The 24,668-nt window shown below is 45.5% G+C and overlaps 1 protein-coding gene across 4 annotated transcripts in view; it reads left to right on the plus strand.

Annotated features, from left to right (window-relative positions):
- Positions 1 to 24,668, plus strand: part of PITRM1 (pitrilysin metallopeptidase 1) — a 31,473-nt gene that overhangs the window by 1,709 nt on the left and 5,096 nt on the right. For 3 of the 4 annotated variants that reach the window (XR_003429255.1, XM_027089346.1, XM_027089347.1), the window contains exons 2-20: positions 534 to 639; positions 2,640 to 2,746; positions 2,899 to 3,050; positions 3,600 to 3,714; positions 3,793 to 3,889; positions 4,549 to 4,709; positions 6,965 to 7,091; positions 7,344 to 7,432; positions 8,122 to 8,250; positions 8,837 to 8,950; positions 9,099 to 9,195; positions 9,709 to 9,843; positions 11,049 to 11,187; positions 21,106 to 21,222; positions 22,550 to 22,682; positions 23,410 to 23,530; positions 23,641 to 23,717; positions 23,956 to 24,121; positions 24,415 to 24,515. Coding sequence is in view for 3 of the 4 variants with exons in the window: in XM_027089346.1 (XP_026945147.1) it covers positions 534 to 639; positions 2,640 to 2,746; positions 2,899 to 3,050; positions 3,600 to 3,714; positions 3,793 to 3,889; positions 4,549 to 4,709; positions 6,965 to 7,091; positions 7,344 to 7,432; positions 8,122 to 8,250; positions 8,837 to 8,950; positions 9,099 to 9,195; positions 9,709 to 9,843; positions 11,049 to 11,187; positions 21,106 to 21,222; positions 22,550 to 22,682; positions 23,410 to 23,530; positions 23,641 to 23,717; positions 23,956 to 24,121; positions 24,415 to 24,515 (2,283 nt within the window). In the remaining variant the exon portion in view is untranslated. Of the gene's footprint in view, positions 1 to 533; positions 640 to 2,639; positions 2,747 to 2,898; positions 3,051 to 3,599; positions 3,715 to 3,787; positions 3,890 to 4,548; positions 4,710 to 6,964; positions 7,092 to 7,343; positions 7,433 to 8,121; positions 8,251 to 8,836; positions 8,951 to 9,098; positions 9,196 to 9,708; positions 9,844 to 11,048; positions 11,188 to 21,105; positions 21,223 to 22,549; positions 22,683 to 23,409; positions 23,531 to 23,640; positions 23,718 to 23,955; positions 24,122 to 24,414; positions 24,516 to 24,668 lie in introns of those variants that run through there. The other variant, XM_027089349.1, reaches the window with a different exon arrangement.

A 24,668-nucleotide genomic window follows, 5' to 3' on the forward strand; every position in this document is an offset into this window, starting at 1 on the left:
GTGTGTGTGTGTGTGTGTGTGTGTGTGTGTGTGTGTGTGTGTGTGTGACATACATCCAGGGGAATGAACTGCTAATCTGAATAAGGCCAGTGCTCTTCCGCAGTCTCCATTCAGTGTGCACACCCAGTGGCTGTGTGTGACTCCCTGGTAATAACTAGACTTCGTGGTTTTCACCCATTTGGTAGGTACGTAATGGGACTTTATTGTAGACTCAGTTTATTGGCATAGTGTGATTTTGACATGAGTTGTTTTTTACACTAGGGAAGTGGGTGTCGTAATTGTATTATAGTTATTTATGGACATGTACAAATAAAAGGTTTTCAGCATTTATTTATTAGTTGACGTTGCATGAGTTGAGATAAAACTGAAAGAACTTTAATGGAAATTTCCTGGAATGTGTTTGTTTAGAAGATGCAGGTTTTCATTTTTCTTTGAATTCTTTATCCCATGACAACGTTTTCATTATGTTGCTGAATTATGTTAGCCAATCTCCCTGCAAATCATGTAACTTTGATTATTTTCCTTAAACATAGCACCGCCAGCCTCGGAGCATGGAGGTGGGCGAGCACCATGGCCTGTGAGAGGGCGCTGCTGCGGTACCGGGTCGGAGAGAAGATCCATGGCTTCACTGTCAGCCAGGTAGGTCCTGTGTGCTCTTCCTGTGTCAGGTCCCAGAGCAGAGACCGCAGGGGTTTTCATCTTTGTCCCCAGGCCCTGGCTTCCTCCTGTTTCACAGCAGGTGCTCAAAGGAGCGTAGTTTTGCAAATGAAGGGATTTTCTGACTCTTAAATGAGTACAAATCCCTAACGCCTTCCCTGAATCCCTAGACGTCTAACATCTTTTCAGAGCTCAGAAAGTAAATGAACTCATTTTTGTTTCTGCATCAGTCGTGACCGGTAATGAAGACTGAAGGCCCCACATCTATTCAGGTCAAGTTTCACCATCGGCTGAGTTTGCTCCAAACTTGGGCAAAATCTTTCTGGTTTTGAGCCACTTGGGTTTCAGGATTATAGAAAAGAGATTGTGGGCCTATAGGTACTTAAGTTTATGTAAAAATGGATTTTATTTTGTTATTGCTTTGTTTGGCTTAAACTTTCACATTGTTTTTTTCTTTAATGCTATAATTGAAAACAATGCACATCATATAATTGACTGGTTGCTGGTGTCACACTGTGCTTGACACTCTAATGAAAACAAAAGCAAGCAGCTCACAGTCAGAAGGACACGTGTGCAGCTTCAGGACAAGGAACAGCTTGCTGAGGTGCAGAGAGCAAGAGGAAGATGCAGGAGAGGGGGCTGCTGGGCGCTGGGTGGGGACGGGTTTGTAGAGCATGAGAGGAGAGCCGCCATCTGTCTCCAGGAAGTGGGAGCGGGCCCAGCGCAGGGGCAGGGAGTGTTCAAGGCAGGGTCCAGGAGCTTTGAGCCACTTAGAGGGGTTCATGGCTGTGGGAGAGAGCCCCTAAAGACTCCCGTTTAGGGGCCTTTTGTGAGGCCCCTAAAGACTTCTCAGGGGACTTGGGATTTCTAATACAGTTGTGGTTAATAATGCCTTGTTCAGAGGCTGATTCTTTTCCTTTATGTTTCAAGTTTTGTAGAAACTTACTTATGATAAGCTATCAGAAACTTAGTTTATGATAAGCTGTCATGCTTTTTAGAAACAGTTACTGTGAAAGCTGTTTATGAGGCAGACTGGTTTTAAATTCATTGATCGCATCTTACAAAGTATAGTTGTGAACTCTGAGGTGTAAATGATTTTGAGACAAGTGATTTCATAGGTATAGCTTACGTGGGCATCAGTAGAGCACTTGAAGCACATAGCTTTTGTGGCAGGGCCCCCCAGAGCAGGCTCAGGACACCCGAGTTCTAATCTCTGCCCTGCCAGTAAGTTGTCAGCGAAGACAAGTCACTCTCACGGCTGTGTGGTGGTTACGATGATGCGGTGCTGCGGTTGAAGGAGAGGGGCCTTGATACATTTGCTTTAGTACCAAGGACAGTGGAAGTTACGGAAGCACGCCCGCACACACAACCTCCACCAGGGGTGAGAACGGGTTTGCCTCTGTGGGGAGTGATCTGTACCCTCATGGACCCTCCCGCTAGGAACAAGTAACTGGTGATAGCCCCAGCTCACCCAGGAACTCAAACCAGTAGAAGCAAAGTTTAGTCCCAAGAGCATCCTTCAGCTGCCCCAGGCTCAGGTCCATCCCCGTGTTTACCTCCTGGCAGGGCTGTTCTGAGCATCCCCGGAGATGAAGTGTGCAAGAGACACCACAGACATTCCAGGCGAAAGCCTGATCTCCTTCGGGGCAGCCTGGTGTGACGGAAGGGGTCTCAATCCAGGCTCTGTGGTCTTAGCAAACTGTCTCATCACCCTGATGGGTGGGAATGCTTGCTTCCCAGCGTTACCTGTGGCGCAGTCAGGAAATCCCTAGCCAACAGTGAGCATTGAGGAGAGAAGGTGTGCCTTGTACTCAGCCCCGGGTCCTGTCTTCCTGGTCTGTGGGCTCTGGACGTGGTGGTTCCTGCCAGTACTGCCTTAGCCTCAGGCAGGTGAGCTGGTCCTGCAGCCCTGGATGCACTGTCACCGTCCTGGATGCCTTCCCAGCCGAGTTGAGTTCTTCCTGTTTTCCTTGTTGGTTCAGGTAACATCTGTTCCTGAGCTGTCCCTGACCGCCGTGAAACTCAGCCATGACAGCACGGGAGCACAGCACTTGCACCTGGCCAGAGAGGACAGAAATAACCTGTTCAGGTGTGTGTTGCGTCCTGAGGTCACGATCTGGATGCTCTGCTTGGAGCATCTCCTGCACCTTCAGCAGTTTAACAGGGAGAGTAGAGGAGTTTCCCTCCTCCGCTCCCCACGGCCAGGCGGTGGCTGACCAGGTGTGGACCCTGTCCCCGCAGTGTGCAGTTCCGCACCACCCCCATGGACAGCAGCGGTGCCCCGCACGTCCTGGAGCACACGGTCCTGTGTGGCTCTCAGAGGTACCCCTGCCGGGACCCCTTCTTCAAGATGCTGAACAGGTCGCTGTCTACGTTCATGAACGCCTTCACGGGTGAGACGCGGTCTCGGGACACAGCCCTGCCTTCCCGCAGTTTCTGAGATGGCGGGAGGGGGTGGGGTGTTGGCACTCAGGAGACTGGGGTAGATTTCCCATTCCCTGTCTGGAGGACGTTAGAAGCTTAATCATTTGGGAAAGCCAAATTGTGGTTGATTATAAAACCTGGAGTTTTAGGAAAAATGTGTCTGAGTTTTGTCTGGAAAAGGTGACAGCCATTTTCTTTGGGAAGTAATGTTATAAAGCTCGGCCTCTGGAGCTTAGGTTAGCGGTGATGGTGCTGGTGTCTGGGTGGTGACTGCAGGAAGCCGGGCAGTGACGGACTGGCGACGGGGGCGGCTGGGCACACACAGTGGGCGCTCCGTGGGCCAGGCCGTCCTCTGGGCCCGCGGTGACCCCGGCGCCAGACCTGCCCCCCAGAGTGGGCGCTGCTGCCTCTGTGCCCCTGCCAGGTCAGGCCTGCCGTGAGGCTGAGACGGGGCTGAGGTGGAGGAGTCCTGCGGGAACTACTGCTGTATTTAAAATCGCCCTCTTCATTGTGTCCAGCTAGTGATTACACCCTGTACCCATTTTCCACACAAAACCCCAAGGACTTCCGGAACCTCCTATCCGTGTATTTGGACGCAGCCTTCTTTCCCTGCTTACGGGAACTGGATTTCTGGTATGTTGTGATTGGTTAATTGATCTTTACCTTAGTGATAGAGTCACCGTCCCCGTGTAATTGTTTGCTACTCTTTAGGCAGGAAGGATGGCGACTAGAACATGAGGATCCCAATGACCCCCAGACGCCGTTGGTCTTTAAAGGAGTCGTCTTTAACGAAATGAAGGGAGCGTTTGTGAGTGTTTTCCTTTTTCATGTTGGGCTAAATTATCTTACTGTATAAAGTGTTGAAGTACAAATAGGCTCGGTAGCTAGTTGGCGTCATGCCATGTCCCAGTTTTCTCACTATGAGAACTGGAATTAGCGGGCACAGTGCTGTGAGCAGGGACTGCAGGACGGTGAGCTGGACAGCAGTTCCCAGCTGTGGTGTGGGAGCCACTGTGACCTGTGACCTGCAGGGCGTCAGCCAGGTGAAGACCGCGTTTCTGACGATCCCGAGACCGTGTCTTTTCCACTCTCTCTTGCCCGAGTGTATGGTGGAGTTTACAGATCTAATTACATATCAAGTTATTGGTAAAGACCACTGCATAAAGGGAATGTCTCAGTAAGGTGGGTCGCGGGGTTTTTTGGCTCCCGGTGCGTGTAAAAGTTATGTGTACACTTTACTGTAGGGCTTAAAAGTGTGCGGTAGCACCACGCCTGAAAAAACCATACATAGCTTAATTAACATCACTTCATGGCTGAAAGATGCATCGGTGGGCGTCCTCATGTACCACGAGAACAGTTGTCCTTGCGGGATGTTGGTGGGTGTGCTCCCAGGACGTGGCTCATTTGTTGAATTACACGAACAGTGCCTGCGTTGGTTTTCACGTACACGTGTACTTTTACTTGAAGACAGATAACGAGAGGATGTTCTCGCAGCACGTTCAGAGCCACCTGCTTCCCGACCACACATACTCAGTGGTCTCTGGAGGGGACCCCTTGTGCATCCCGGACCTCACGTGGGAGCAGCTCAGACAGTTCCACGCCACACACTACCACCCCAGCAACGCCAGGTGACTGCCTTGTGAAGCTCGGTGCCAGGTGTTTGCTTTCCTTGCACTGTCATGCTTTTCTCCAGTTCGGCTTGGAAAGGTTTGCTTAATAATGTGTGCGTTTAGACACTCCTTCGGGTCTGCAGCGGTAACTCTCACACGCCCAGCAAGGTGAGGGCCTGGCCTGCCCGCGTGCCTCCTCTGCAGCTCAGCTTTGTGCTGAGGGGGTGACAGGGGAGGCTGGCAGGTCCTCCTTGCAGGCTGACATGGGCCCTGGAGAGGTGCCCCCAAAGTGGCAGCTGCATCAGTAAACCTCAGAGATTTACTTCCTATTAGATTGCTTGTGTAAGATACTGTTAATAATAAAACGCTAATAGCCGTGTTTGCAAATACATTAAGCGTTCATGTAAAGTCATACTTGCAAGATTATTTTAAGTGCAAAATTTTAAAATTTAAATTATGAAAAGTCTAAAGCATCCAGGAGAGTGTAAAGAGTAGAACAACGAACTCTGTACACTTAGCACGTAGCTTCATCCTTTGGACGTGTACATAGGTATACGTAGATACATGCAGATATGTTCGAGGATGTTCTTTTACATAAGATAATAGCATTTTCACGTTTAACAAAATAAAAAATAATTGATTAAAACTGATTAAAACCACCTATACCTCAGCCCAAATTGATTTTCCAGTTGTCCCTGAAATGTTTGATCAGATGAGGCCCACAAACTGCCTTTCCCTGCCGTGTCTCCTAAGCACCCTTTCTAGTGGGACAATGCCCCCTCCTCATTCTCATGGACCAGTTGAAGACGTTAGGCCAGGCCCCCTCTTGACTTTCTCGCCTTCTGGGGTGTCTCGCCGCTTCTCTGGTATTGGCGGACGTGCTTCTGCGTTTCCTGAGAGCTGGACGTGGGTCCATAGACTGCCTGCACCCTCGTAGGTGATGCCTGCATGCCTGCGGCACCCAGCGGGGATGCCAGGGCTGGTGGGATGGTGATGGCGACCTCGCTCCACTGAAAGCCCGCTCCCCCTGCGGACCCAGGCCGTCTGCTGGGGTGGCGTGCTGGCCCCAAGAATATTCACACTCCTCACGGCCTGGGAGTGGCTCTCATGTTCAGTGATAATTGTTGCCTGGAGCAGTTCCTGTGATAGGATTTGCAAATTTTCTAAAGAATTCTGTAATTTCTTCTATATTTATTGGCTGGGTTTCTGTAAAGAAGAATTTACCCTGAAGTACTGTTCTCTCGGGAAAGGCGGTGGGTGGGCAGTGGGAGTGAGGTTTCCCTTGGCTGTCCAGTTTTGGGGGCTGGCACTCCTCCAGTGACGACAGAAAGGACTTTTTTTTAGTCTTGTTTGAATTATTTCATTTTTTAAAATATTATTACAACCTCATGGAAACGTTTTCATATACGTGTATATTTAAGGTGTGATCAAGTGAAATTAAAATAAATTTTTTTAATGCTCAAATTTGCCCCACTGTGGCCTAAGGAAGTTCCTTGACAGTCATCCTGTCTTTCTGAAGGTCTTTAGTCTTCAGTAACTTCACTGGTTTCTGCCCCAGCCCCAAATCCAGGCTCATCCTGCCCCCAGTCCATAGCTGGCCTTTTTTCGGGGAGTTCTGGAGCTAAATGCAGACGGGCATATAGAGACTGTGTTTAGATGGCACCGGGGGTGCTTGTTGCCCTGGATTATCACATTCTATATTCCGAGTGGGAGATGTGACGGGATCTTTAGGATGCTACTTCCCTAGCCCTTAAGCGTAGCTCACACAGCATTCTGTTACAAAGATGAAGTCTGTCATTGTCTTCTTTATCCCCGATGAATAATATGTTGTCTTAAAAACATGTGTGACCTGAAACTTGTAGCCTAAATTTGAAGTTTGTGAATTAAATTTTGTTTGGTAGTCTTAGGTGGATTATTGTGTTACTGTAGCTAAGGTCTTAAGTATGTTAATGTGCAACTTATTTGGTTTTTGAAACACCTTTAATAGTAGATTCAAAATGAAGAGCAATTTTTGCCAGAGTACATTTAATTAATACCTTTTGTACAGTTTGTGTTTTGTTTGAACCATATCTTGTAAAAAGAGCAAAAGCCTCTTCAGTGTTTGTGGTTAAATTAAGTGAAAAAAGGTGTTCCTGTGTGAAGTTCACTTCAGCCTGGAAACTGGCTTGTTATCGGCTGTCATGTCCTGCACACCCTCCAGTTCATACAAAGCCGTCTGTTGATTTCTAATCTTTTAACCTAAAATAAACTAAGGTATTCTCTCAAAATTTCAGGTTCTTCACTTATGGTAATTTTCCGCTAGAACAGCATCTGAAACAAATTCATGAAGAAGCACTGAGTAAATTTCAGAGAATCAAGCCACATACCACAGTGCCAGCCCAGAAGCCTTGGGATAAGCCTGTAAGTGCCGGGTCCAGAGTCATAAGTGTCACCAGGCCTGTGAGATACATGCTACGGAGGCACGGGCATATGTTAATAGGGTTTTCAGATGCCGTGGACTGTGCTGTGTACGTAACAGCTTCTCAAGCCTGAAGAGCAGTTATTTGTTTGGGAGGAAAGTTAATCTAGTGAAAAGTATCCTGTGGACCGTTTTATACATCAGGTAACCTGTGCTTGGTTGAACCCCTTCACACACGCGCTGTCCTCTTCCAGAGGGAGTTCCAGATCACGTGTGCCCCAGACTCGCTGGCCGCGGGCTCCTCAGAGCAGACGACCATCAGTGTCAGCTTCCTCCTGCCAGAGTGAGTGTGCTCACGCTGCTGACCCAGTGGGGACGGGGTAGCTGGGAGGTTGGGGGCGGGGGACGCTCCACTTGGGCGTAAGTGAGTGGACAGTAAGAATTCAGGAGTCCAGCAGTGTTAGCTGTGGGGTGTTTTTAACAACGTCTGGGATGGTTTGGGTTTAGTGTTGGGGGTCGGGGATGCCTCTGTGTGTGAGAAGAGCACTGTGAACTGTGGCCTTGAAAGAACATTTGTTCACACGAGACTAATTCCAGAGGCCTGGGCCCACAGGGTGTGTGGGCAGGAAGGGGTCCTGTCTGTGTCTGCCCTCTGCAGCTGCACAGCCTGACCGAATGGCCCCGTTTCCTGTGTGTCTCTCATCTGCGTGTGGGCGGTGCGGTTATACTGAAACAGTGCATGTCAGAGTGCTGGGCACCCTGTTGTATGATAGCATGCGATGTGCAGCTCTGTTAGCCTCAGGGTTTGGGAGCCCCAGAATCCCAGCATATGAGAGCTTTGAATATCAAAAAATACTCTCTTTACCCGTGTAACTGTTAAAATAGAAGTTGAAATGCAAGAATTTCTAGTAGAATTTCAGTTTTTGGGGGAAATAAGTGTCAATTTATTAGTGATTTTAATAATTTTGAAAACATTTATAAGGGCCAACCGTTTCCCTTTTTTTCTCCCCCCTCCCGTGTTTATAAATGAAGCATCACTGACACATTTGAAGCCTTCACGTTGAGCCTTCTGTCTTCACTCTTGATCAGTGGCCCCAACTCGCCCTTCTACAAAGCCCTCATTGAATCTGGACTCGGCACAGACTTTTCCCCTGACGTTGGGTACGTTTTATTATCAGATCAGATCATTAGTCCACGATAGGGGCAATTTTGACATCTCACAATGTCTGGACACATTTTAGGTTGTCACAACTGGCAGCTCATGGGCGGGGGTCAGGGGTGTAGATGCTCCACATTCCATAGTCACAGGACGGCCCTCTTCCCGCCCCAGCTATGGTTCCAGGACAAGCTGTTTGTGTCCCCTGCAGGGGACATTTGGCAAAAAAACCCAAACAAAACCCAACAAGGTAGCTCTTCCAAGATCTCAGAATGGCATACTGCTGCCTGTTTTAAAAATCAGGCCATTAAATATTCTTTGAAATCTTAAGATTTTGTTAAAACTCTCTAGATTTATTCTGCTTTAAATCTAAAATTTAAATTGTGATTTTTAGAAATGTTAAAAGGACATGAATGTAAATGTGACTAGTTGTATCTGAACAGCAAATACCCGAGGATGCTGCTTTACTGGCTTTCTCATGGGGGAGTCCTTGCCTATGTCCTGTAGAGGATTTGATCTCAGTAAAGCATCTTATAAACGAGTGATGGAGGCTGTACAGATTCTAACGCATTACCTGCTTTTGTATCCCAGGTACAATGGCTGCACACGGGAGGCCTACTTCAGCGTGGGCCTGCAGGGTATTGCAGAGAAGGACATTCAGACAGTCCAGGACCTCGTGGATAGGACACTGGATGACATCATTGAGTACGTGAGGTGTCTGTGGGGCTGGGCTGGAGTGCCCCCTCCTGAGTGTAGGGGGCACTTTACGTCACAGAACACATACTCCTTCATGGGAGCTGCCTTGTTCAGAAACATGGATTTCTTAACATCTGAGTTCTTGGTGTTTCTATAGGAAAGGATTTGAAGATGATCGAATTGAAGCCTTACTTCATAAAATTGAGATACAGATGAAGCACCAGTCTGTCAGCTTTGGACTCGCCCTGACGTCTGTGTGTATTGCTCAAACGCCTCACTTCTCTTTTTTTGTTACCTTTATAATTAGTGGTTCTCGAAAATACAGATTGTTATTCACAGCACCTTTCATTTGAACCTTGAAAGTTAACGGTGTTTCAGATCGGATATAAAATTACTGTTAATTTTAGTAATACGTTGCTTGTCTTTTTACTAGCTTAATTCATTAGCTTTCCGATGTCTTATTTTTTAATAGATTTATGCAGAGTGCTTTAAACGGATAGGGATTTATGATAACTATTAGTAATTATATTTTCCAAAAAGTAATTTTTGAACCTGTGCTTTTTAATTTGTTAGGAAAAAAACTCACATAAAATGAGTTTAGTTTTCCTTCTTCTAGCCAAAGAATGACTTAATTTTTGTCATGAACAGTCATCTGTGATATTTTTAAATATAGAAACTGAGTCTTAATGAAAAGGCAGGCTTGGATGTTGGCTGAACCGACGCAGAGTTCACAGGTAACGTGCCACATGTTGTGACCCCCGTTGCAGTACGTAGCTTCCTGCTGGAATCACGACGGGGACCCCGTGGAGCTCCTCAAGCTCGGGAGTCAGGTGGCCCAGTTCCGGAAGTGCCTTCAGGAAAATCCAAAATTTTTGCAAGAAAAAGTAAAACAGTATTTTAAGGTAAGAAACTTGGAGAATTTATATCTGTAGTTTTGAAGTGGAATTTTATAACAATGAAGGGAACATTAGGAATATAATCTACATTGTGTAAGTCCATTTCTGCTAATAGGTGACATAATTTCTTACTTACTAATTAAAATTGTAAATGGTCATATTAGCTTTAAAAATTCAATTTTCCAGATTCTTAGGCAGGTTGGTTTTTATATGAATATGTGCATGTGTTTTTTTACATGTGAATTGTGTAGGTATGTGTGTAACAAAACATCTGCCTGTGTTTTTGTCGTGTTTTGGTAATGGGATATATAGAATACGAGAAGAGTCGCCTAAATGTGTAAATGTTCTGGTTGTTTTTACCAAGGCGTCTTCTGGTGCTCGCTTGTTTGTCTCCACAGATTTGTGGGCTTTTGTGCTTGGTGTGTGTTCCTTGGTGGATGGTCATTAATAGGACAGAATGTCATCTACCTCCCTTTCCCCGGGGGTCGGGGGGTGGGGGAACGACACAGTCCTGCCATGAGTGGGAGCCACGTTCCTGTGCACCAGCATTTGGGACCATTCAGCCAGCAGTCTCTCTTGAGTTACGAGTTATTTTGCATGAGGTGCTTGTCGTGCTGTACTTCTCCCACTCTGTGTAGTGTCACAGGTGAACCTTTTGCGTGCGTGTGTTTCTAGTGGCTGCGTAAATTGGGCACATTAAGTCACCTAACATTTATTTTCACGTTAGGGCAACATCTGTTTTGTCCTCATAATTTATAAAAATATTGAGTGCAGAATTTAGTCCCAGCCTTTGAGAAGTTAACAGTATAATGAAGACTAGGTAAAAATTAAATAACTTTATTGTACGTTATTTTCAATTTAGACTAAAGCCAAAGGTTTATAATATTAAAAAGTGCAAGCGGTTTCTTTGTATAACCAACGTGTAAAGGGAATGTTGAATGTCAACGCGTTTGTGGTTAAGACGTAGTAACCACAGTGGTCATGTCACAGCACCGGCCTGTGTGGAGTACGTGGTCCCCGCAGAGCACATGGACCTCGAGGATTGCGTGTGGACCTCAAGGATTGCGTGTGGCGCACAGGCTTTCCGCACACAGCCCTTCGGGGCGAGTTCTGTCGTCGTGACTGTGTGAAACGGGAAAATGGAACTGCTCGAGGCTGGCTTGGTGCTGGACATGATAAAATCTTGTTTTAATTTGGCTTTTTTGTTGCAGAATAATCAGCATAAGTTGACTTTATCAATGAAACCAGACGACAAGTATTCCGAGAAACAAATGCAGCTGGAAGCAGAAAAACTGAAGCAAAAGGTCAACTCTCTTTCCCCGGAAGACAAGCAGCAGATCTATGAAAAAGGTCAGGCCTGGTAATTCCCTCGCCTTCGCCCAACCCCACTGTGCTGTTTAGGGATAAGTGTCGTTTCAGCCAACAGTCCTCTGTTGGGTGCCTATGGAGTTCTCTGTTTGGTGCAGTGGGTTCAACCCCAGTAGGATTGACCCTGTTTTTAGAAAATCCACCCTGTGATTCAGCAGGAAAGGCAGGCATACTGGAAAAGAGGTGGCTTTATAAGGTTTATTCATTCACAGATTTTACAAATGCCTTTTCTATACCAGCGGCTGTAATAGGTCACTAAATGTGTGTTGTGTTGCAGTACATAGTTAACTGCAAACGGGCCCTGTGGACAGTGTGAGCTGTGGGTTCAGGAGAGGCAGGTCTCGGGGGCGACACAGGCCTTGAGCTCCTCATGGAACCTCCCCCACCCCGGTCCCTGTGGTGCAGGCGCTATGAGCACAGAAACGGGTCTGTGGTATATCCCAGTGCTAACCTGCACTGCCTGTAAAGCCCGGTGGTCCTACTCCTGAGCGTTTACCCAAGAGAAGTGAAAGCATCGGTCCACACAGAACTTGAGCTAGCCTCATTTCCACCCACGTGGTGTCCACACAGGGAAATACTGTGAAATATCCACACAGTGAAATGCTGCTCAGCCATAAAGGGGACCAAAATACTGATACACTCAATATCCGTGAGTCGCAAAGCATTGTGCTAAGTGAAGTTAGGGGCACAAAGGAACACCTGTGGAACAGGTTCATTTACCTGAAGCCCTAGAACTGGCGATGCTCTAGTGCCAGAGGCTGGTGAGTCCAGGAGCACAGCAGGGATCACCTGCGGGGAACCTTCTGGGGGTGGCGGCACCTTCCGTATCGTGATACCTTTGTCAGAATCCATTGGGTTGTATCTTTAAAGTTGTGAATTTTATCATATGAGACTTTATATTAATGAAGTCTATTAATATATATATGCATACACACAGTGCACACAAATACATATACACCCCCCAACCCCCCCTGCTGAAAAAAAAAAAGTTGGCTGGGATTACATGAATTTATCAGGCTTGTCAGGAGGTGGATTTGACTTTAAGTGAAAAGTAATTCCATTTGATCATGCTAAGTTGGAGGTGATATAATTTTGTAAAGACAATGTCAACTTATAACCTATTTATAATCTCTGAATTCTTTAGACATACAAAGAGTTAGTTACTTTAAGCTCTTGAATAAATTTTTTTTTAATTGAAGTATAGTTGATTTACAATGTTGTGTTAGTTTCTGCTGTACAGCAAAGTGATTCAGATATAGCTATAGATTCTTTTTCAGACTTTTTTCCATTATAGTTTATTATAAAATATGTTTTTATACAGCAGGTTCTTATTAGTTATCCATTTTATACATATTAGTGTACATATGTCAATCCCAATCTCCCAGTTTGTCACGTCACTCCACACCCCCCTGCCACATTCGCACCTTGGTGTCCATACGTTTGTTCTCCACATCTGTGTCTCTATTTCTTCCCTGCAAACTGGTTCATCTGTACCGTTTTTCTAGGCTCCACATATATGCGTTAATATACAATATTTGTTTTTCTCTTTCTGACTGACTTCACTCTGTATGACAGTCTCTAGATCCCTCCACGTCTCTACAGATTTCGTTCCTTTTTATGGCTGAGTAATACTCCATTGTATATGTGCACCACATCTTCTTTATCCATTTGTCTGTCAACGGGCATTTAGGTTGCTTCCTTGACCTGGCTATTGTAAATAGTGCTGCAATGACCATTGGGGTGCATGTATCTTTTTGAATTATGGTTTTCTCTAGGTATATGCCTAGTAGTGGGATTGCTGGGTCATATGGTAATTCTATTTTTAGTTTTTTAAGGAACCTCCATACTGTTCTCCCTAGTGGCTGTATCAATTTACATTTCCACCAACAGTGCAAGAGGGTTTGCTTTTCTCCACACCCTCTCCAGCATTTGTTGTTCGTAGATTTTCTGATGATGCCCATTCTAACTGGTGTGAGGTGATAATGTCACTGTAGTTTTGATTTGCATTTCTCTAATAATTAGTGATGTTGAGCAGCTTTTCATGTGCTTCTTGGCCATCTGTATGTCTTCTTTGGAGAAATGTCTATGTAGGTCTTCTGCCCATTTTTGGATTGGGTTGTTTGTTTCTTTAATATTGAGTTGCATGAGCTATTTATATATTTTGGAGATTAATCCTTTGTCCGTTGATTTGTTTGCAAATATTTTCTCCCATTCTGAGGGTTTTCTTTTCATCTTGTTTGCAGTTTCCTTTGCTTTCCAAAAGCTTTTAAGTTTCATTAGGTCTCCTTTCTTTTTGTTTTTATTTCCTTTACTCTAGGAGGTGGATCAAAAAATATCTTGCTGTGATTTATGTCAAAGAGTGTTCTTCCTATGTTTTCCTCTAAGAGTTTTAAGTGTCCAGTCTTACATTTAGGTCTCTAATCCATTTTGAGTTTATTTTTGTGTATGGTGTTAGAGAGTGTTCTAATTTCATTCTTTTACATGTAGCTCTCCAGTTTTCCCAGCACCACTTATTGAAGAGACTGTCTTTTCTCCATTGTATATCCTTGCCTCCTTTGTCATAGAATAGTTGACCATAGGTGCGTGGGTTTGCCTCTGGGCTTTCTATTCTGTTTCATTGATCTGTATTTCTGTTTTTGTGCCAGTACCATATTGTCTTGATTACTGTAGCTTCTTAGTATAGCCTGAAGTCAGGGAGTCTGATTCCTCCAGCTCCGTTTTTTTCCCTCAAGACTGCTTTGGCTATTCACGGTCTTTTGTATCTCCGTACAAATTTTAAGATTTTTTATTCTAGTTCTGTAAAAAAAAAAAAAAAAGCCATTGGTAGTTTGATAGGGATTGCATTGAATCTGTAGATTGCTTTGGGTAGTATAGTCATTTTCACAATATTGATTCTTCCATTCCAAGAACATGGTATATCCCTCCATCCCTCCATGGTATATCCCTCCACTAAACTAAAGTTTTGTGTCATTTTTAATTTCTTTCATCAGTGTCTTACAGTTTTCTGCATACAGGTCTTTTGTCTCCCTAGGTAGGTTTATTCCTGGGTATTTTATTCTTTTTGTTGCAATGGTAAATGGGAGTGTTTCCTTAATTTCTCTTTGCCATTTTTCATCTTTAGTGTATACAAATGCAAGAGATTTCTGTGCATTAATTTTGTATCCTGCTACTTTACCAGATTCATTGATTAGCTCTAGTAGTTTTCTGGTGGCATCTTTAGGATTCTCTATGTAGAGTATCATGTCATCTACAAACAGTGACAGTTTTACTTCTTTTCTAATTTGTATTCCTTTTATTTCTTTTTCTTCTCTGACTGCCATGGCTAGGACTTCCAAAACTATGTTGAATAATAGTGGCGAGAGTGGACATCCTTCCTTGTCTTGTTCCTGATCTTAGAGGAGATGCTTTCAGGTTTTCACCATTGAGAATGATGTTTGCTGTAGGTTTGTCACATATGGCCTTAATTATGTTGAGGTAGGTTCCCTCTATGCCCACTTTCTGGAGAGTTTTTTATCATAAATGGGTGTTGAATTTTGTCAGAAGCTTTTTCTGCATCTATTGAGATGATCATATGGTTTTTATTCTTCAATTTGTTAATATGGTGTATCACATTGATTGATTTGCATGTATTGAGGAATCCTTGCATCCCTGGGATAAATCCCACTTGATCATGGTGTATGATCCTTTTAATGTGTTGTTGGATTCTGTTTCCTAGTATTTTGTGAGGAATTTTGCATCTATATTCATCAGTGATACTAGTCTGTAATTCTATTTTTTTGTAGTATCTTTGCCCGGTTTTGCTATCAGGGTGGTGGTGGCCTCATAGAATGAGTTTGGAAGAGTTTGAGAAGGATGGGTGTTAGCTCTTCTCTAAATGTTTGGTAGAATTCACCTGTGAAGGCATCTGGTCCTGGACTTCTGTTTGTTGGAAGATTTTTAATCACAGTTTCAATTTCATTACTTGTGATTGGTCTTTTGATATTTTCTTTTTCTTCCTGCTTCAGTCTTGGAAGGTTATACCTTTCTAAGAATTTGTCTGTTTCTTCTAGGCTGTCCATTTTATTGGCATAGAGTTGCTTGTAGTAGTCTCTTAGGATGCTTTGTATTTTTGCGGTGTCTGTTGTGACTTCTCCTTTTCATTTCTAATTTTATTGATTTGAGTCCTCTCCCTCTTTTTCTTGATGAGTCTAGCTAATGGTTTGTCAATTTTGTTTATCTTCTCAAAGAACAGCTTTTAGTTTTATTGATCTTTGCTATTGTTTTTGCTGTTTCCTTTAGGTGTAACGTTAGATGGTGTTTTTGAAATTTTTCTTGTTTCTTGAGGTAAGCTTGTATTGCTATAAACTTCCTTCTTAGAACTGCTTTTGCTGCATCTCATAGGTTTTGGATCATTGTGTTTTCATCGTAATTTCTCTCTAGGCATTTTTTGGTTTCCTCTTTGATTTCTTCAGTGATCTCTTGGTTATTTAGTAACATATTGTTTCTCCTCCATGTGTTTGTGTTTTTTATGGTTTTGTTCCCTGAAATTGATTTCTAATCTCATAGCGTTGTGGTCAGAAAAGATGCTTGATATGATTTCAATTTTCTTAAATTTACTGAGGCTTGATTTGTGACCCAAGATGTGATCTATCCTGGAGAATGTTGCATGCGCACTTGAGAAGAAAGTGTAATCTGCTGTTGGATGGACTGTACTATAAATATCAATTAAATCTATCTGGTCTATTGTGTCATTTTAAGCTCATGTTCCTTATTAATTTTCTGTTTGGATGATCTGTCCATTGGGGTAAGTGAGGTGTTAAAGTCCCCCACTATTATTGTGTTACTGTCGATTTCCTCTTTTAATTAGCAGTTGCCTTATGTGTTGAGGTCCTCCTATGTTGGGTGCATACATATTTCTAATTATTATGTCTTCTTGGATTGATCCCTTGATCATTATGTAGAGTCCTTCTTTGTCTCTTGTAATATTCTTTATTTCAAAGTCTGTTTTATCTGATATGAGTATTGCTACTCCAGCTTTCTTTTGATTTCCATTTGCATGGAATATCTTTTTCCATCCCCTCACTTTCAGTCTTTATGTGTCCCTGGGTCTGAAGTGGGTCTCTTGTAGACAGCATATATATGTGTCTTGTTTTTGTATCCATTCAGCGAGCCTGTGTCTTTTGCTTGGAGCATTTAGTCCATTCACTTTTAAGGTAATTATTGATATGTATGTTCCTATGACCATTTTCTTAATTGTTTTGGGTTTGTTTTTGTAGATCCTTTTCTTCTCTTGTGTTTCCCACTTAGAGAAGTTCCTTTAGCATTTGTTGTAGAGCTGGTTTGGTGGTGCTGAATTCTCTTAGCTTTTGCTTGTCTGTAGCTTTTGATTTCTCCATTGAATCTGAATGAGATCCTTGCCGGGTAGAGTAACCTTGGTTGTAGGTTCTTCCCTTTCATGACTTTAAATATATCATGCCACTCCCTTCTGGGTTGTAGAGTTTCTGCTGAGAAATCAGCTGTTAACCTTATGGGAGTTCCCTTATATGTTATTTGTCGGTTTTTCCCTGTTGGTTTCAATAATTTTTCTTTGTCTTTAATTTTTGTCAATTTCATTACTACGTGTCTCGGTGTGTTTCTCCTTGGGTTTATCCTGCCTGGGACTCTCCGCACTTCCTGGACTTGGGTGGCCGTTTCCTTTCCCGTGTTAGGGAAGTTTCGACTATAATCTCTTCAGATATTTTCTCATGTCCTTTCTCTCTCTCCTCCTTCTGGGACCCCTATAATGCAAATGTTGTTGCATTTAATGTTGTCCCAGAGGCCTCTTAGGCTGTCTTTATTTCTTTTCATTCTTTTTTCTTTATTCTGTTCCTCGGCAGTGAATTCCACTATTCTGTCTTCCAGGTCACTTATCCGTTCTTCTGCCTCAGTTATTCTGCTATTGATTCCTTCTAGTGTAGTTTTCATTTCAGTTATTGTATTGTTCATCTGTTTGATCTTTAATTCTTCTAGGTGTTTTTTAAACATTTCTTGCATCTTCTCGATCTTTGTCTCCATTCTTTTTCCGAGGTCCTGGATCATCTTCACTATCATTATTCTGAATTCTTTTTCTGGAAGGTTGCCTATCTCCACTTCATTTAGTTGTTTTTCTGTGGTTTTATCTTGTTCCTTCATCTGGTACAAAGTCCTCTACCTTTTCATCTTGTCTGTCTTTCTGTGGATGTGGTTTTTGTTCCACAGGCTGCAGGATTGTAGTTCTTCTTGCTTCTGCTTTCTGCCCTCTGGTGGATGAGGCTATCTAGAGGCTTGTGCAAGTTTCCTGATGGGAGGGACTGGTGGTGAGTACAGCTGGCTGTTGCTCTGGTGTGCACAGCTCTGTAAAACTTTAATCTGCTTGTCTGCTGATGGGTGGGACTGGGTTCCCTCCCTGTTGGTTGTTTGGCCTGAGGCGACCCAACACTGGAGCCTGACCCAACACTGGAGCCTACTGGCTCTTTGGTGGGGCTAATGGCAGACTCTGGGAGGGCTCACGCCAAGGAGTACTTCCCAGAAATTCTGCTGCCAGTGTCCTTGTCCCCATGGTGAGACACAGCCACCCCCCGCCTCTGCAGGAGACCCTCCAACACTAGCAGGTAGGTCTGGTTCAGTCTCCTGTAGGGTCACTGCTCCTTCCCCTGGGTCCTGATGCACACACTACTTTGTGTGTGCCCTCCAAGAGTGGAGTCTCGTTTCTCCCAGTCCTGTCGAAGTCCTGCAGTCAAATCCTGCTAGCTTTCAAAGTCTGATTGTCTAGGAATTCCTCCTCCCGTTGCCAGACCCCCAGGTTGGGAAGCCTGACGTGGGGCTCAGAACCTTCACTCCAGTGGGTGGACTTCTGTGGTATAAGTGTTCTCCAGTCTGTGAGTCACCCACCCAGCAGTTATGGGATTTGATTTTACTGTGATTGCACCCCTCCTACCATTTCATTGTGACTTCTCCTTTGTCTTTGGATGTGGGGTATCTTTTTTGTTGAGTTCCAGTGTCTCCCTGTCGATGATTGTTCAGCAGTTAGTTGTGATTCCCGTGCTCTCACAAGAGGGAGTAAGCGCATGTCCTTGTACTCTGCCATCTTGAACCAGTCTATTGTGAAATATTGAATATAGTTCCCTGTGCTATACAGTAGGACCTTGTTGTTTATCTATTTTATATATAGTAGTGTGTATGCTAATCACAAACTCCTAATTTATCCCTCTTCCCTTTCCCTTTGGTAATCAGACGTTTGTTTTCTATGTGTGTCTGTTTTGTAAATAAGTTCATTTGTATCATACTTTAGATTGCACATGTAAGTAATATCATGATACTTGTCTTTCTTTGTCTGACTTCACTTAATATGATAATCTCGAAGTCCATCCATGTTGCTACAAATGTCTTCCATAAATTTAACATGCTAATTGTGATTAATATGATAAACTTCTGCCTTGTGAGTGCCAATTGACAAGTTCCATCTTCCTTTTTTTTTTAATTGAGGAATAACTGACGTAATGTATTAGTTTCAGATGTACGACATACTGATATGATGCATTTGTATATTGTGAGATGGTCATCACAATTAGTCTAGTTAACATCTGTCACCACATGTAGTTTTTTGTCTTGTGATGAGAACTTTTAAATTTTATCATCTTAGCAGTTTTCAAATCTCAATACAGTATTACTGACTTTAGTAACAGTGCTGTACATTACACCCTCAGGGCTTACTTAGAACTGCAAACTTGTAGCTTTGACCCCTTCATCCATTCCCCGCCCCCCCCCCCAACCACCAGTCTGTTCTCTGTATATATGAGCTTGCTTTTTTGTGTTTTTATTTTGTAGATTGCACCTATAAGTGAGTTCATAGGTATTTATTTTTCTCTATCTGACTTATTTCACTAAGCATAATACTCTCAAGGTTCATCCACATTGTTGCAAATTGCAGCATTTCCTCCTTTGTGACTGAGTAGTGTTCCACTGTGTGTGTGTATCACATCTTTTTTTACCCATTCATCCGTCAATGGACATTTAGTTTGTTTCCATATCTTGGCTGTTGTAAATAGTACTGCTGTGAACATTGGTGTGCATATATCTTTTCAAATTAGTGTTTTTATTTTCTTCAGATAAATAACCAGGAGTAGGAGTGCTGGGTCATATGGTAGTTCTAGTTTTAATATTTTGAGGAACTGCCATACTGTTTTCCATAGTGGCTGTACCAATTTACATCCCCACGAGCAGTGCACAATGGTTCCCTTTTCTCCACATCCTCACCAACACTTGTTATCTCTTGTCTTTTTTATTATAGCTCTTCTGACAGGTGTGAGGTGATGTCTCATGTGTTTTGATTTGCATTTCCCTGAAGAGTGATGTTGAGTACCTTTTCTTATAGCTGTTGGCCATCTGTGTGCTTCTTTGGAGAAATGCCTATTTAGGTCCTCAGCCCATTTTTTAATTGGATCGTTTGTATTTTGCTATTGAGTTCATCAAATATTTTGGATATTAGCCCCTTACCAGATATTTGATTTGCAAGTTTTCCCTCCTGCTGTGTACATGCCTTTTCATGTTGACAGATTCCTTTGCTGTCAGAAGCTTTTTAGTTTGATGTGGTCCCACCCATCTTCTGTCTGTGCTTAGAGCCATTTGTGGCACAGAAGGTAATTCCATGCCTCAGCACAGACCGTGCGTTCCCTGAGTTGTCAGGCGTCTGGCCTGGCCGTGGAGGTACGTGTGAAGGGATGCAGGGCCTGGTTAAAGAGCGTGTTTCTGTCTTCCAGATCACTGCACAGTCCCTTAGGGAGGACACAGTGCTAGAGCATTTACTGTTAGGATGGTAAGTCTTGAGTGTGGACTTCAGTGCAAAGAATCAGTGAGTCAGGGTCCAATCTGGAGATGAACACCAATGAGAAGTGGGAACGGGAGATTAATTTATTGGAAACATCAAACAATCTTCCAGTTTGGGGGTCTGTGTGTATCGTGTGAAGGGCCGTGGCTGGACCGTTGGGAGCCTGTGTCTGGTGGAGGAGAGTGCTCGCAGCCTCTGCTGCCCTGATGCATTCCCCCCCCCCCAGAGGAGCAGCATCCAGACGGGAGCAGCTGAGCTGGGGCCGGTAGGTGTGTTCTCCAGGACAAGGACAGGAGGCCAAATGCAGAGAATGAGGAGGCGTCTGAGGGGTGGTGTTGGGGTGCTCTGCTTGACTGTGGGGAGACGGCCAGGTCGGGGGGCCTTGAAAGTGCAGGGGGTTCCTCAGAGCATGGGGAGCCAGGTCCTCGGGCTTCCACGGGGCACAGGTGGGTGCCTGGGAGCAGCTGCGCCGAAACCCCTCCGCGGGCCCGGGGACCCAGTGCTGGGGACTCGGGGAGGTAGGCGTGGGGGGTGAGGTGACAGCGGGAGCACTGACTTTACCCCGTGACGTCCCCCAGCTACAGCCTGGGGCCCCTCCCCATGGGCTGCACAGTCTGTACAAAAGGGGCATCTACCCTCTGATCAGGCCCAGAAAATGTATTTTACCCATTTTTGTAATTGTGAACTTTATGTAATTACAGAAGCATATTGCTGAGGTTTGTGAAAATGACATAAGAATAAACAAGCACAAAAGTTAGTAAGTTTCAATCCACTAGTTCAGTCTCTAGTAGAAAATTTTGGTTGGGGGCAGAGGGGAAACTGCTTGAGCAAACTGCTCCCCCCTTCCCCCAGCAAAATCGTTCTCTTAAATTGCTGAGAATGAGAATTAGGAAGAGAGCTGCCTGCCGAGCTGGTTATTATGCTTCTAAATCTGGTTTCCTGGGAAACCTGAACCCCAGTGCTGACAGGCTCCCCACACTTGGCATGGGAGAGGCTGAGTCTTAATGAAAGTTAATAAATAGCTGAACTGAGTAAGAGCTTCTGAGTATCATCCTGGATGTTTATTCCCCTCTTAGGTTTGGAATTACAGGCGCAGCAAAGCCAACCTCAGGACGCGTCGTGTCTGCCCGCGTTGAAGGTGTCGGACATCGAGCCCCGCATCCCGTTCACTGAGGTGGAGGTGGCTCTGGCAGGTCAGTGGGGGGTCTTGGTGCCCCGGCTGGGGTTTAGGCTGCGTCTCAGCGTCCACAGGGGGAGAGTCACCAGTGGGTGTCTTCATAGGACGTTCAAGCCCCGTTCCTAGTCCAGCTCAGCGATGGCAGATGTGGACTCGAGGGCCTGCGTGTGTTTTTCCCCGGGTGGGTCCGACAGGGCCGAGCTGCCTCTGGGGGCGGGGAGGCCTCAGGTTCCGCTGTGTGTGTGTTCATGCAGTTCTCAAGGGCACAGGCATGCTCTGGGCCCCTTGCCCACGCCCACTCCTTAGCCCAGCCGGGGTCCAGGGGCCCACAGCACTAGGTGTCGCATTGTGGGGCACGGAGGGGGTGGCAGCCGCTCCTTCCTGGCATCCCCCCACGTCTGCGCGCATCACTCGCTTCTGCTGGACACAGACATGCCCTGTGGTGCTGACGCTTCTCCACATGGCTGTGATGTGACTTTGCTGCTCCTTCCCGAGCAGGTCTGACAACAGCCTTACACCTTCACTGGTTCCCGCATCTAGTTTAGGATTCAGGCTGTGCGCGAGCATCCCTTTGACTTGTGTGACATGCCTGTTGTCGTCGTCCCGGGGCCCGTCCCGTTTACCACACCTGATGCATTCATTTGCGCATGTACATGAGGCCTCCTCTCCGGCCCAGGCTTCTGGGAAGTGGGGTTCATGTGCCACTGATCGTTTAACCCCCTCAGGTTAGGTTTATCAGTGAAGTTCATTGTGTTCAGGGAAGGAATCAGTGAAGTAATTTGTCATCAGTAGATGCCTTAGCTCCTCTGCTGGTTCAGGGCACTGCGCTCAGGATGTAAAAAGTAGAACACACAGTTGTGAGGGACCTGGGGCCACAGAGGCCTGGGGTGTCGAGCGTGGTGGGTTCCAGTGTGCTGTGGGTCATGAGGGTCCTCGGGTTTGGGGACAGGACTTGTTAGGGGGTGAGTTGCGTTTGGGGTGGGTGAAAGTGAGGTCACCTGTTGTGGGAGTGGCCTGCCAGAGTCCCTGCCGATACCCAGGAGGGTCTGGGTGCAGGCGGGGAGGGCGGCTGGACTGCAGCTGGACTGTGGGGTGTTTAGAAAACCCCAAGAACGTTCAAAGCGCAAGGATTACTTAGCGTTGAAGACTTTCAGCTTTTGTTGTAATGAAAGTCCAAGAGGGAAATTTGTCTCAATTATGGCAAATGAATAGTGTTTTTTTGCTAATATAAAATGTAAACCATCATCCTTGAAAAGCTTTAGCATTTAAAAAATACTAAATGATGGTTACATGGTTAAAACTTTACTGGTAAAAATTATAAAGAAGTGCTTTTGCTCCTGCAGCTGGGGACATACCCGTCCAGTACTGCACGCAGCCCACCAATGGCGTGATCTACTTCAGAGCCTTCTCGAGTCTGAACACCCTGCCCGAGGAGCTCCGGCCCTATGTGCCCCTCTTCTGCAACGTCCTCACCAAGTAAGGGGCTCCTTCTGGGGCGAAGACACGCATTTATAGAACTCTGCACGTCATCTCATATTTATTAGTGGATGTTTTCTGTGTGTGTTGTTTCAGTGTATCAGTAATCAATTTTCAGTGAGTCATTTTAATTTTCAAATCCCGTAGTGTTACAGAAAGATGGATGGTGTATTTGTTGAGAATTTTCCTTATGGTAATCATACTTTCTTACTAAAATACAGTACATTAAAATATTTATAAATGTAGAGCACAAGGTATTACAGATATAGCTATATCTCAACAACTGAGTTCTTTTTAAGATTATGAAGAGATGATTATTTTCATCAGAAAATGTAAGCCTTTAACTATGACGTGTAGGCCTGGGGTCACCCCCGGAGGAGGTGAACCTTTCCCGAGTTCTCTGCCCTTTTATCAGTATGGCTCCCACCGCGTGCCCTTCCACGGTGGCGTGGATTCAGGAAAACTCAGTCATCGCCTCGGCTTGAATTAGTTCTTATATTAGGAACAGCGATTAGAAAGTTTCTTACAAAAGAAGTCGAAGTGACTTTCTTTTCTTAAGGCTCGTTCTTCACATTTCACCCCCAAGACTACCTGACCAGAGCGGCTGCAGCCTGCAGAGTTTGGGGGTGGGGGCGGGAGCAGCTGCTGGGCTGGCAGGCGGTGGTTGGGGGGACATGCTGCATGGGAACCCGGCCCTCCCCGGTGACTCCACGCTCTCCCTGCACAGGCTGGGCTGCGGTGCCCTCGACTACAGGGAGCTGGCCCAGCAGGTGGACCTGAAGACGGGGGGCCTGGCTGCCACCCCCCACGTGCTCCCTGACGACTCACACCTCGATACTTACGAGCAGGTAGCCGTTTCCTCAGCACAGGGTGGTGAGGGTTGGCTTCTCCTGCGTCTTTTTTTTTTTAAATTACATCATAATTAAGTTCTTATTCTTTTTCTTCTGTCATGATTTAGGGTGTGCTCTTTTCATCTTTCTGCCTTGATAGAAACCTACCAGACATGATGCATCTGTGGAGTGAAATCTTTAACAAGTAAGTATTTGCAAAGACGTAAATCCCCAGACATGCCAGAGACCCGAGTCTGCCGGGTCCTGAGAGCGGAAGCTGCATGCCTTTGTTGGTTGTTGGTTTCTTTCCCCCTGTGACTCCTATGGACTCGTGACATCTCCAGGGGCGGTTTACATCATCTAAGAGCCTACACTTAGCAAATTTCCCTGCTGTTGAAGGGGGCGTGGCTGGGTCTCATTTACTACCTTTTCTTTCTCTGCAGCCCCTGCTTTGAGGCCGAGGAGCACTTCCGAGTGCTGGTGAAGATGACAGCTCAGGAGCTGTCCAACGGGGTCCCCGACGCAGGCCACCTCTACGCGTCCATCAGGGCAGGCAGGATGCTGGCACCCGCGGGGGACCTGCAGGAGACCTTCGGGGGGATGGACCAGGTGACGCGCTCAGGGGCGGCTGGGTCTCCGGGGCTCGTAATAGATTGTTCGTGTCTCAGGAAGTCTCACTCAAACTGGCCAAGTTTCATGGGGAAAAAGTTTTTTCGCTCACTCTCCTCCTTCCAGCCTGCAGCCCCTCTCGCACCCCCCAGCCGAGCAAGTACGCGTCCCCCACAAGCACAGAACCTGGCCCTGCCGCTGCCCCACCCCGTATCCCCGCGGGACCCCGTATCAGGGAAGTCTGGTCCAGGCCAAGGGCGCGTCCATCTCTACCTGTCAGTTCTCTGGCTTAGGTGAGGCTCATGAAGAGAATCGCAGAGATGACGGACATCAAGCCCATCCTGAGGAAGCTCCCGCACATCAGGAAGCATCTTTTGAACTGTGATAACTTCAGGTGGGGTTGCAGTTTGTTTCTAAGCAGAGACTCCATCCTCATCCTGTGTCACCACGTGTAGTTTTAGATGCTTTTTAGAAAACGCTTGGGAGACTACAGAACCGTTCTAGACTCCAGATGTTCTAACCATGAAAGAGCTGTTTTATACAGAAT

The sequence above is a fragment of the Aethalodelphis obliquidens genome, unplaced genomic scaffold (assembly GCF_003676395.1).
Source record: "Aethalodelphis obliquidens isolate GAN/ISIS:26980383/991018 unplaced genomic scaffold, ASM367639v1 scaffold65, whole genome shotgun sequence".
Classification (NCBI taxonomy): domain Eukaryota; kingdom Metazoa; phylum Chordata; class Mammalia; order Artiodactyla; family Delphinidae; genus Aethalodelphis; species Aethalodelphis obliquidens.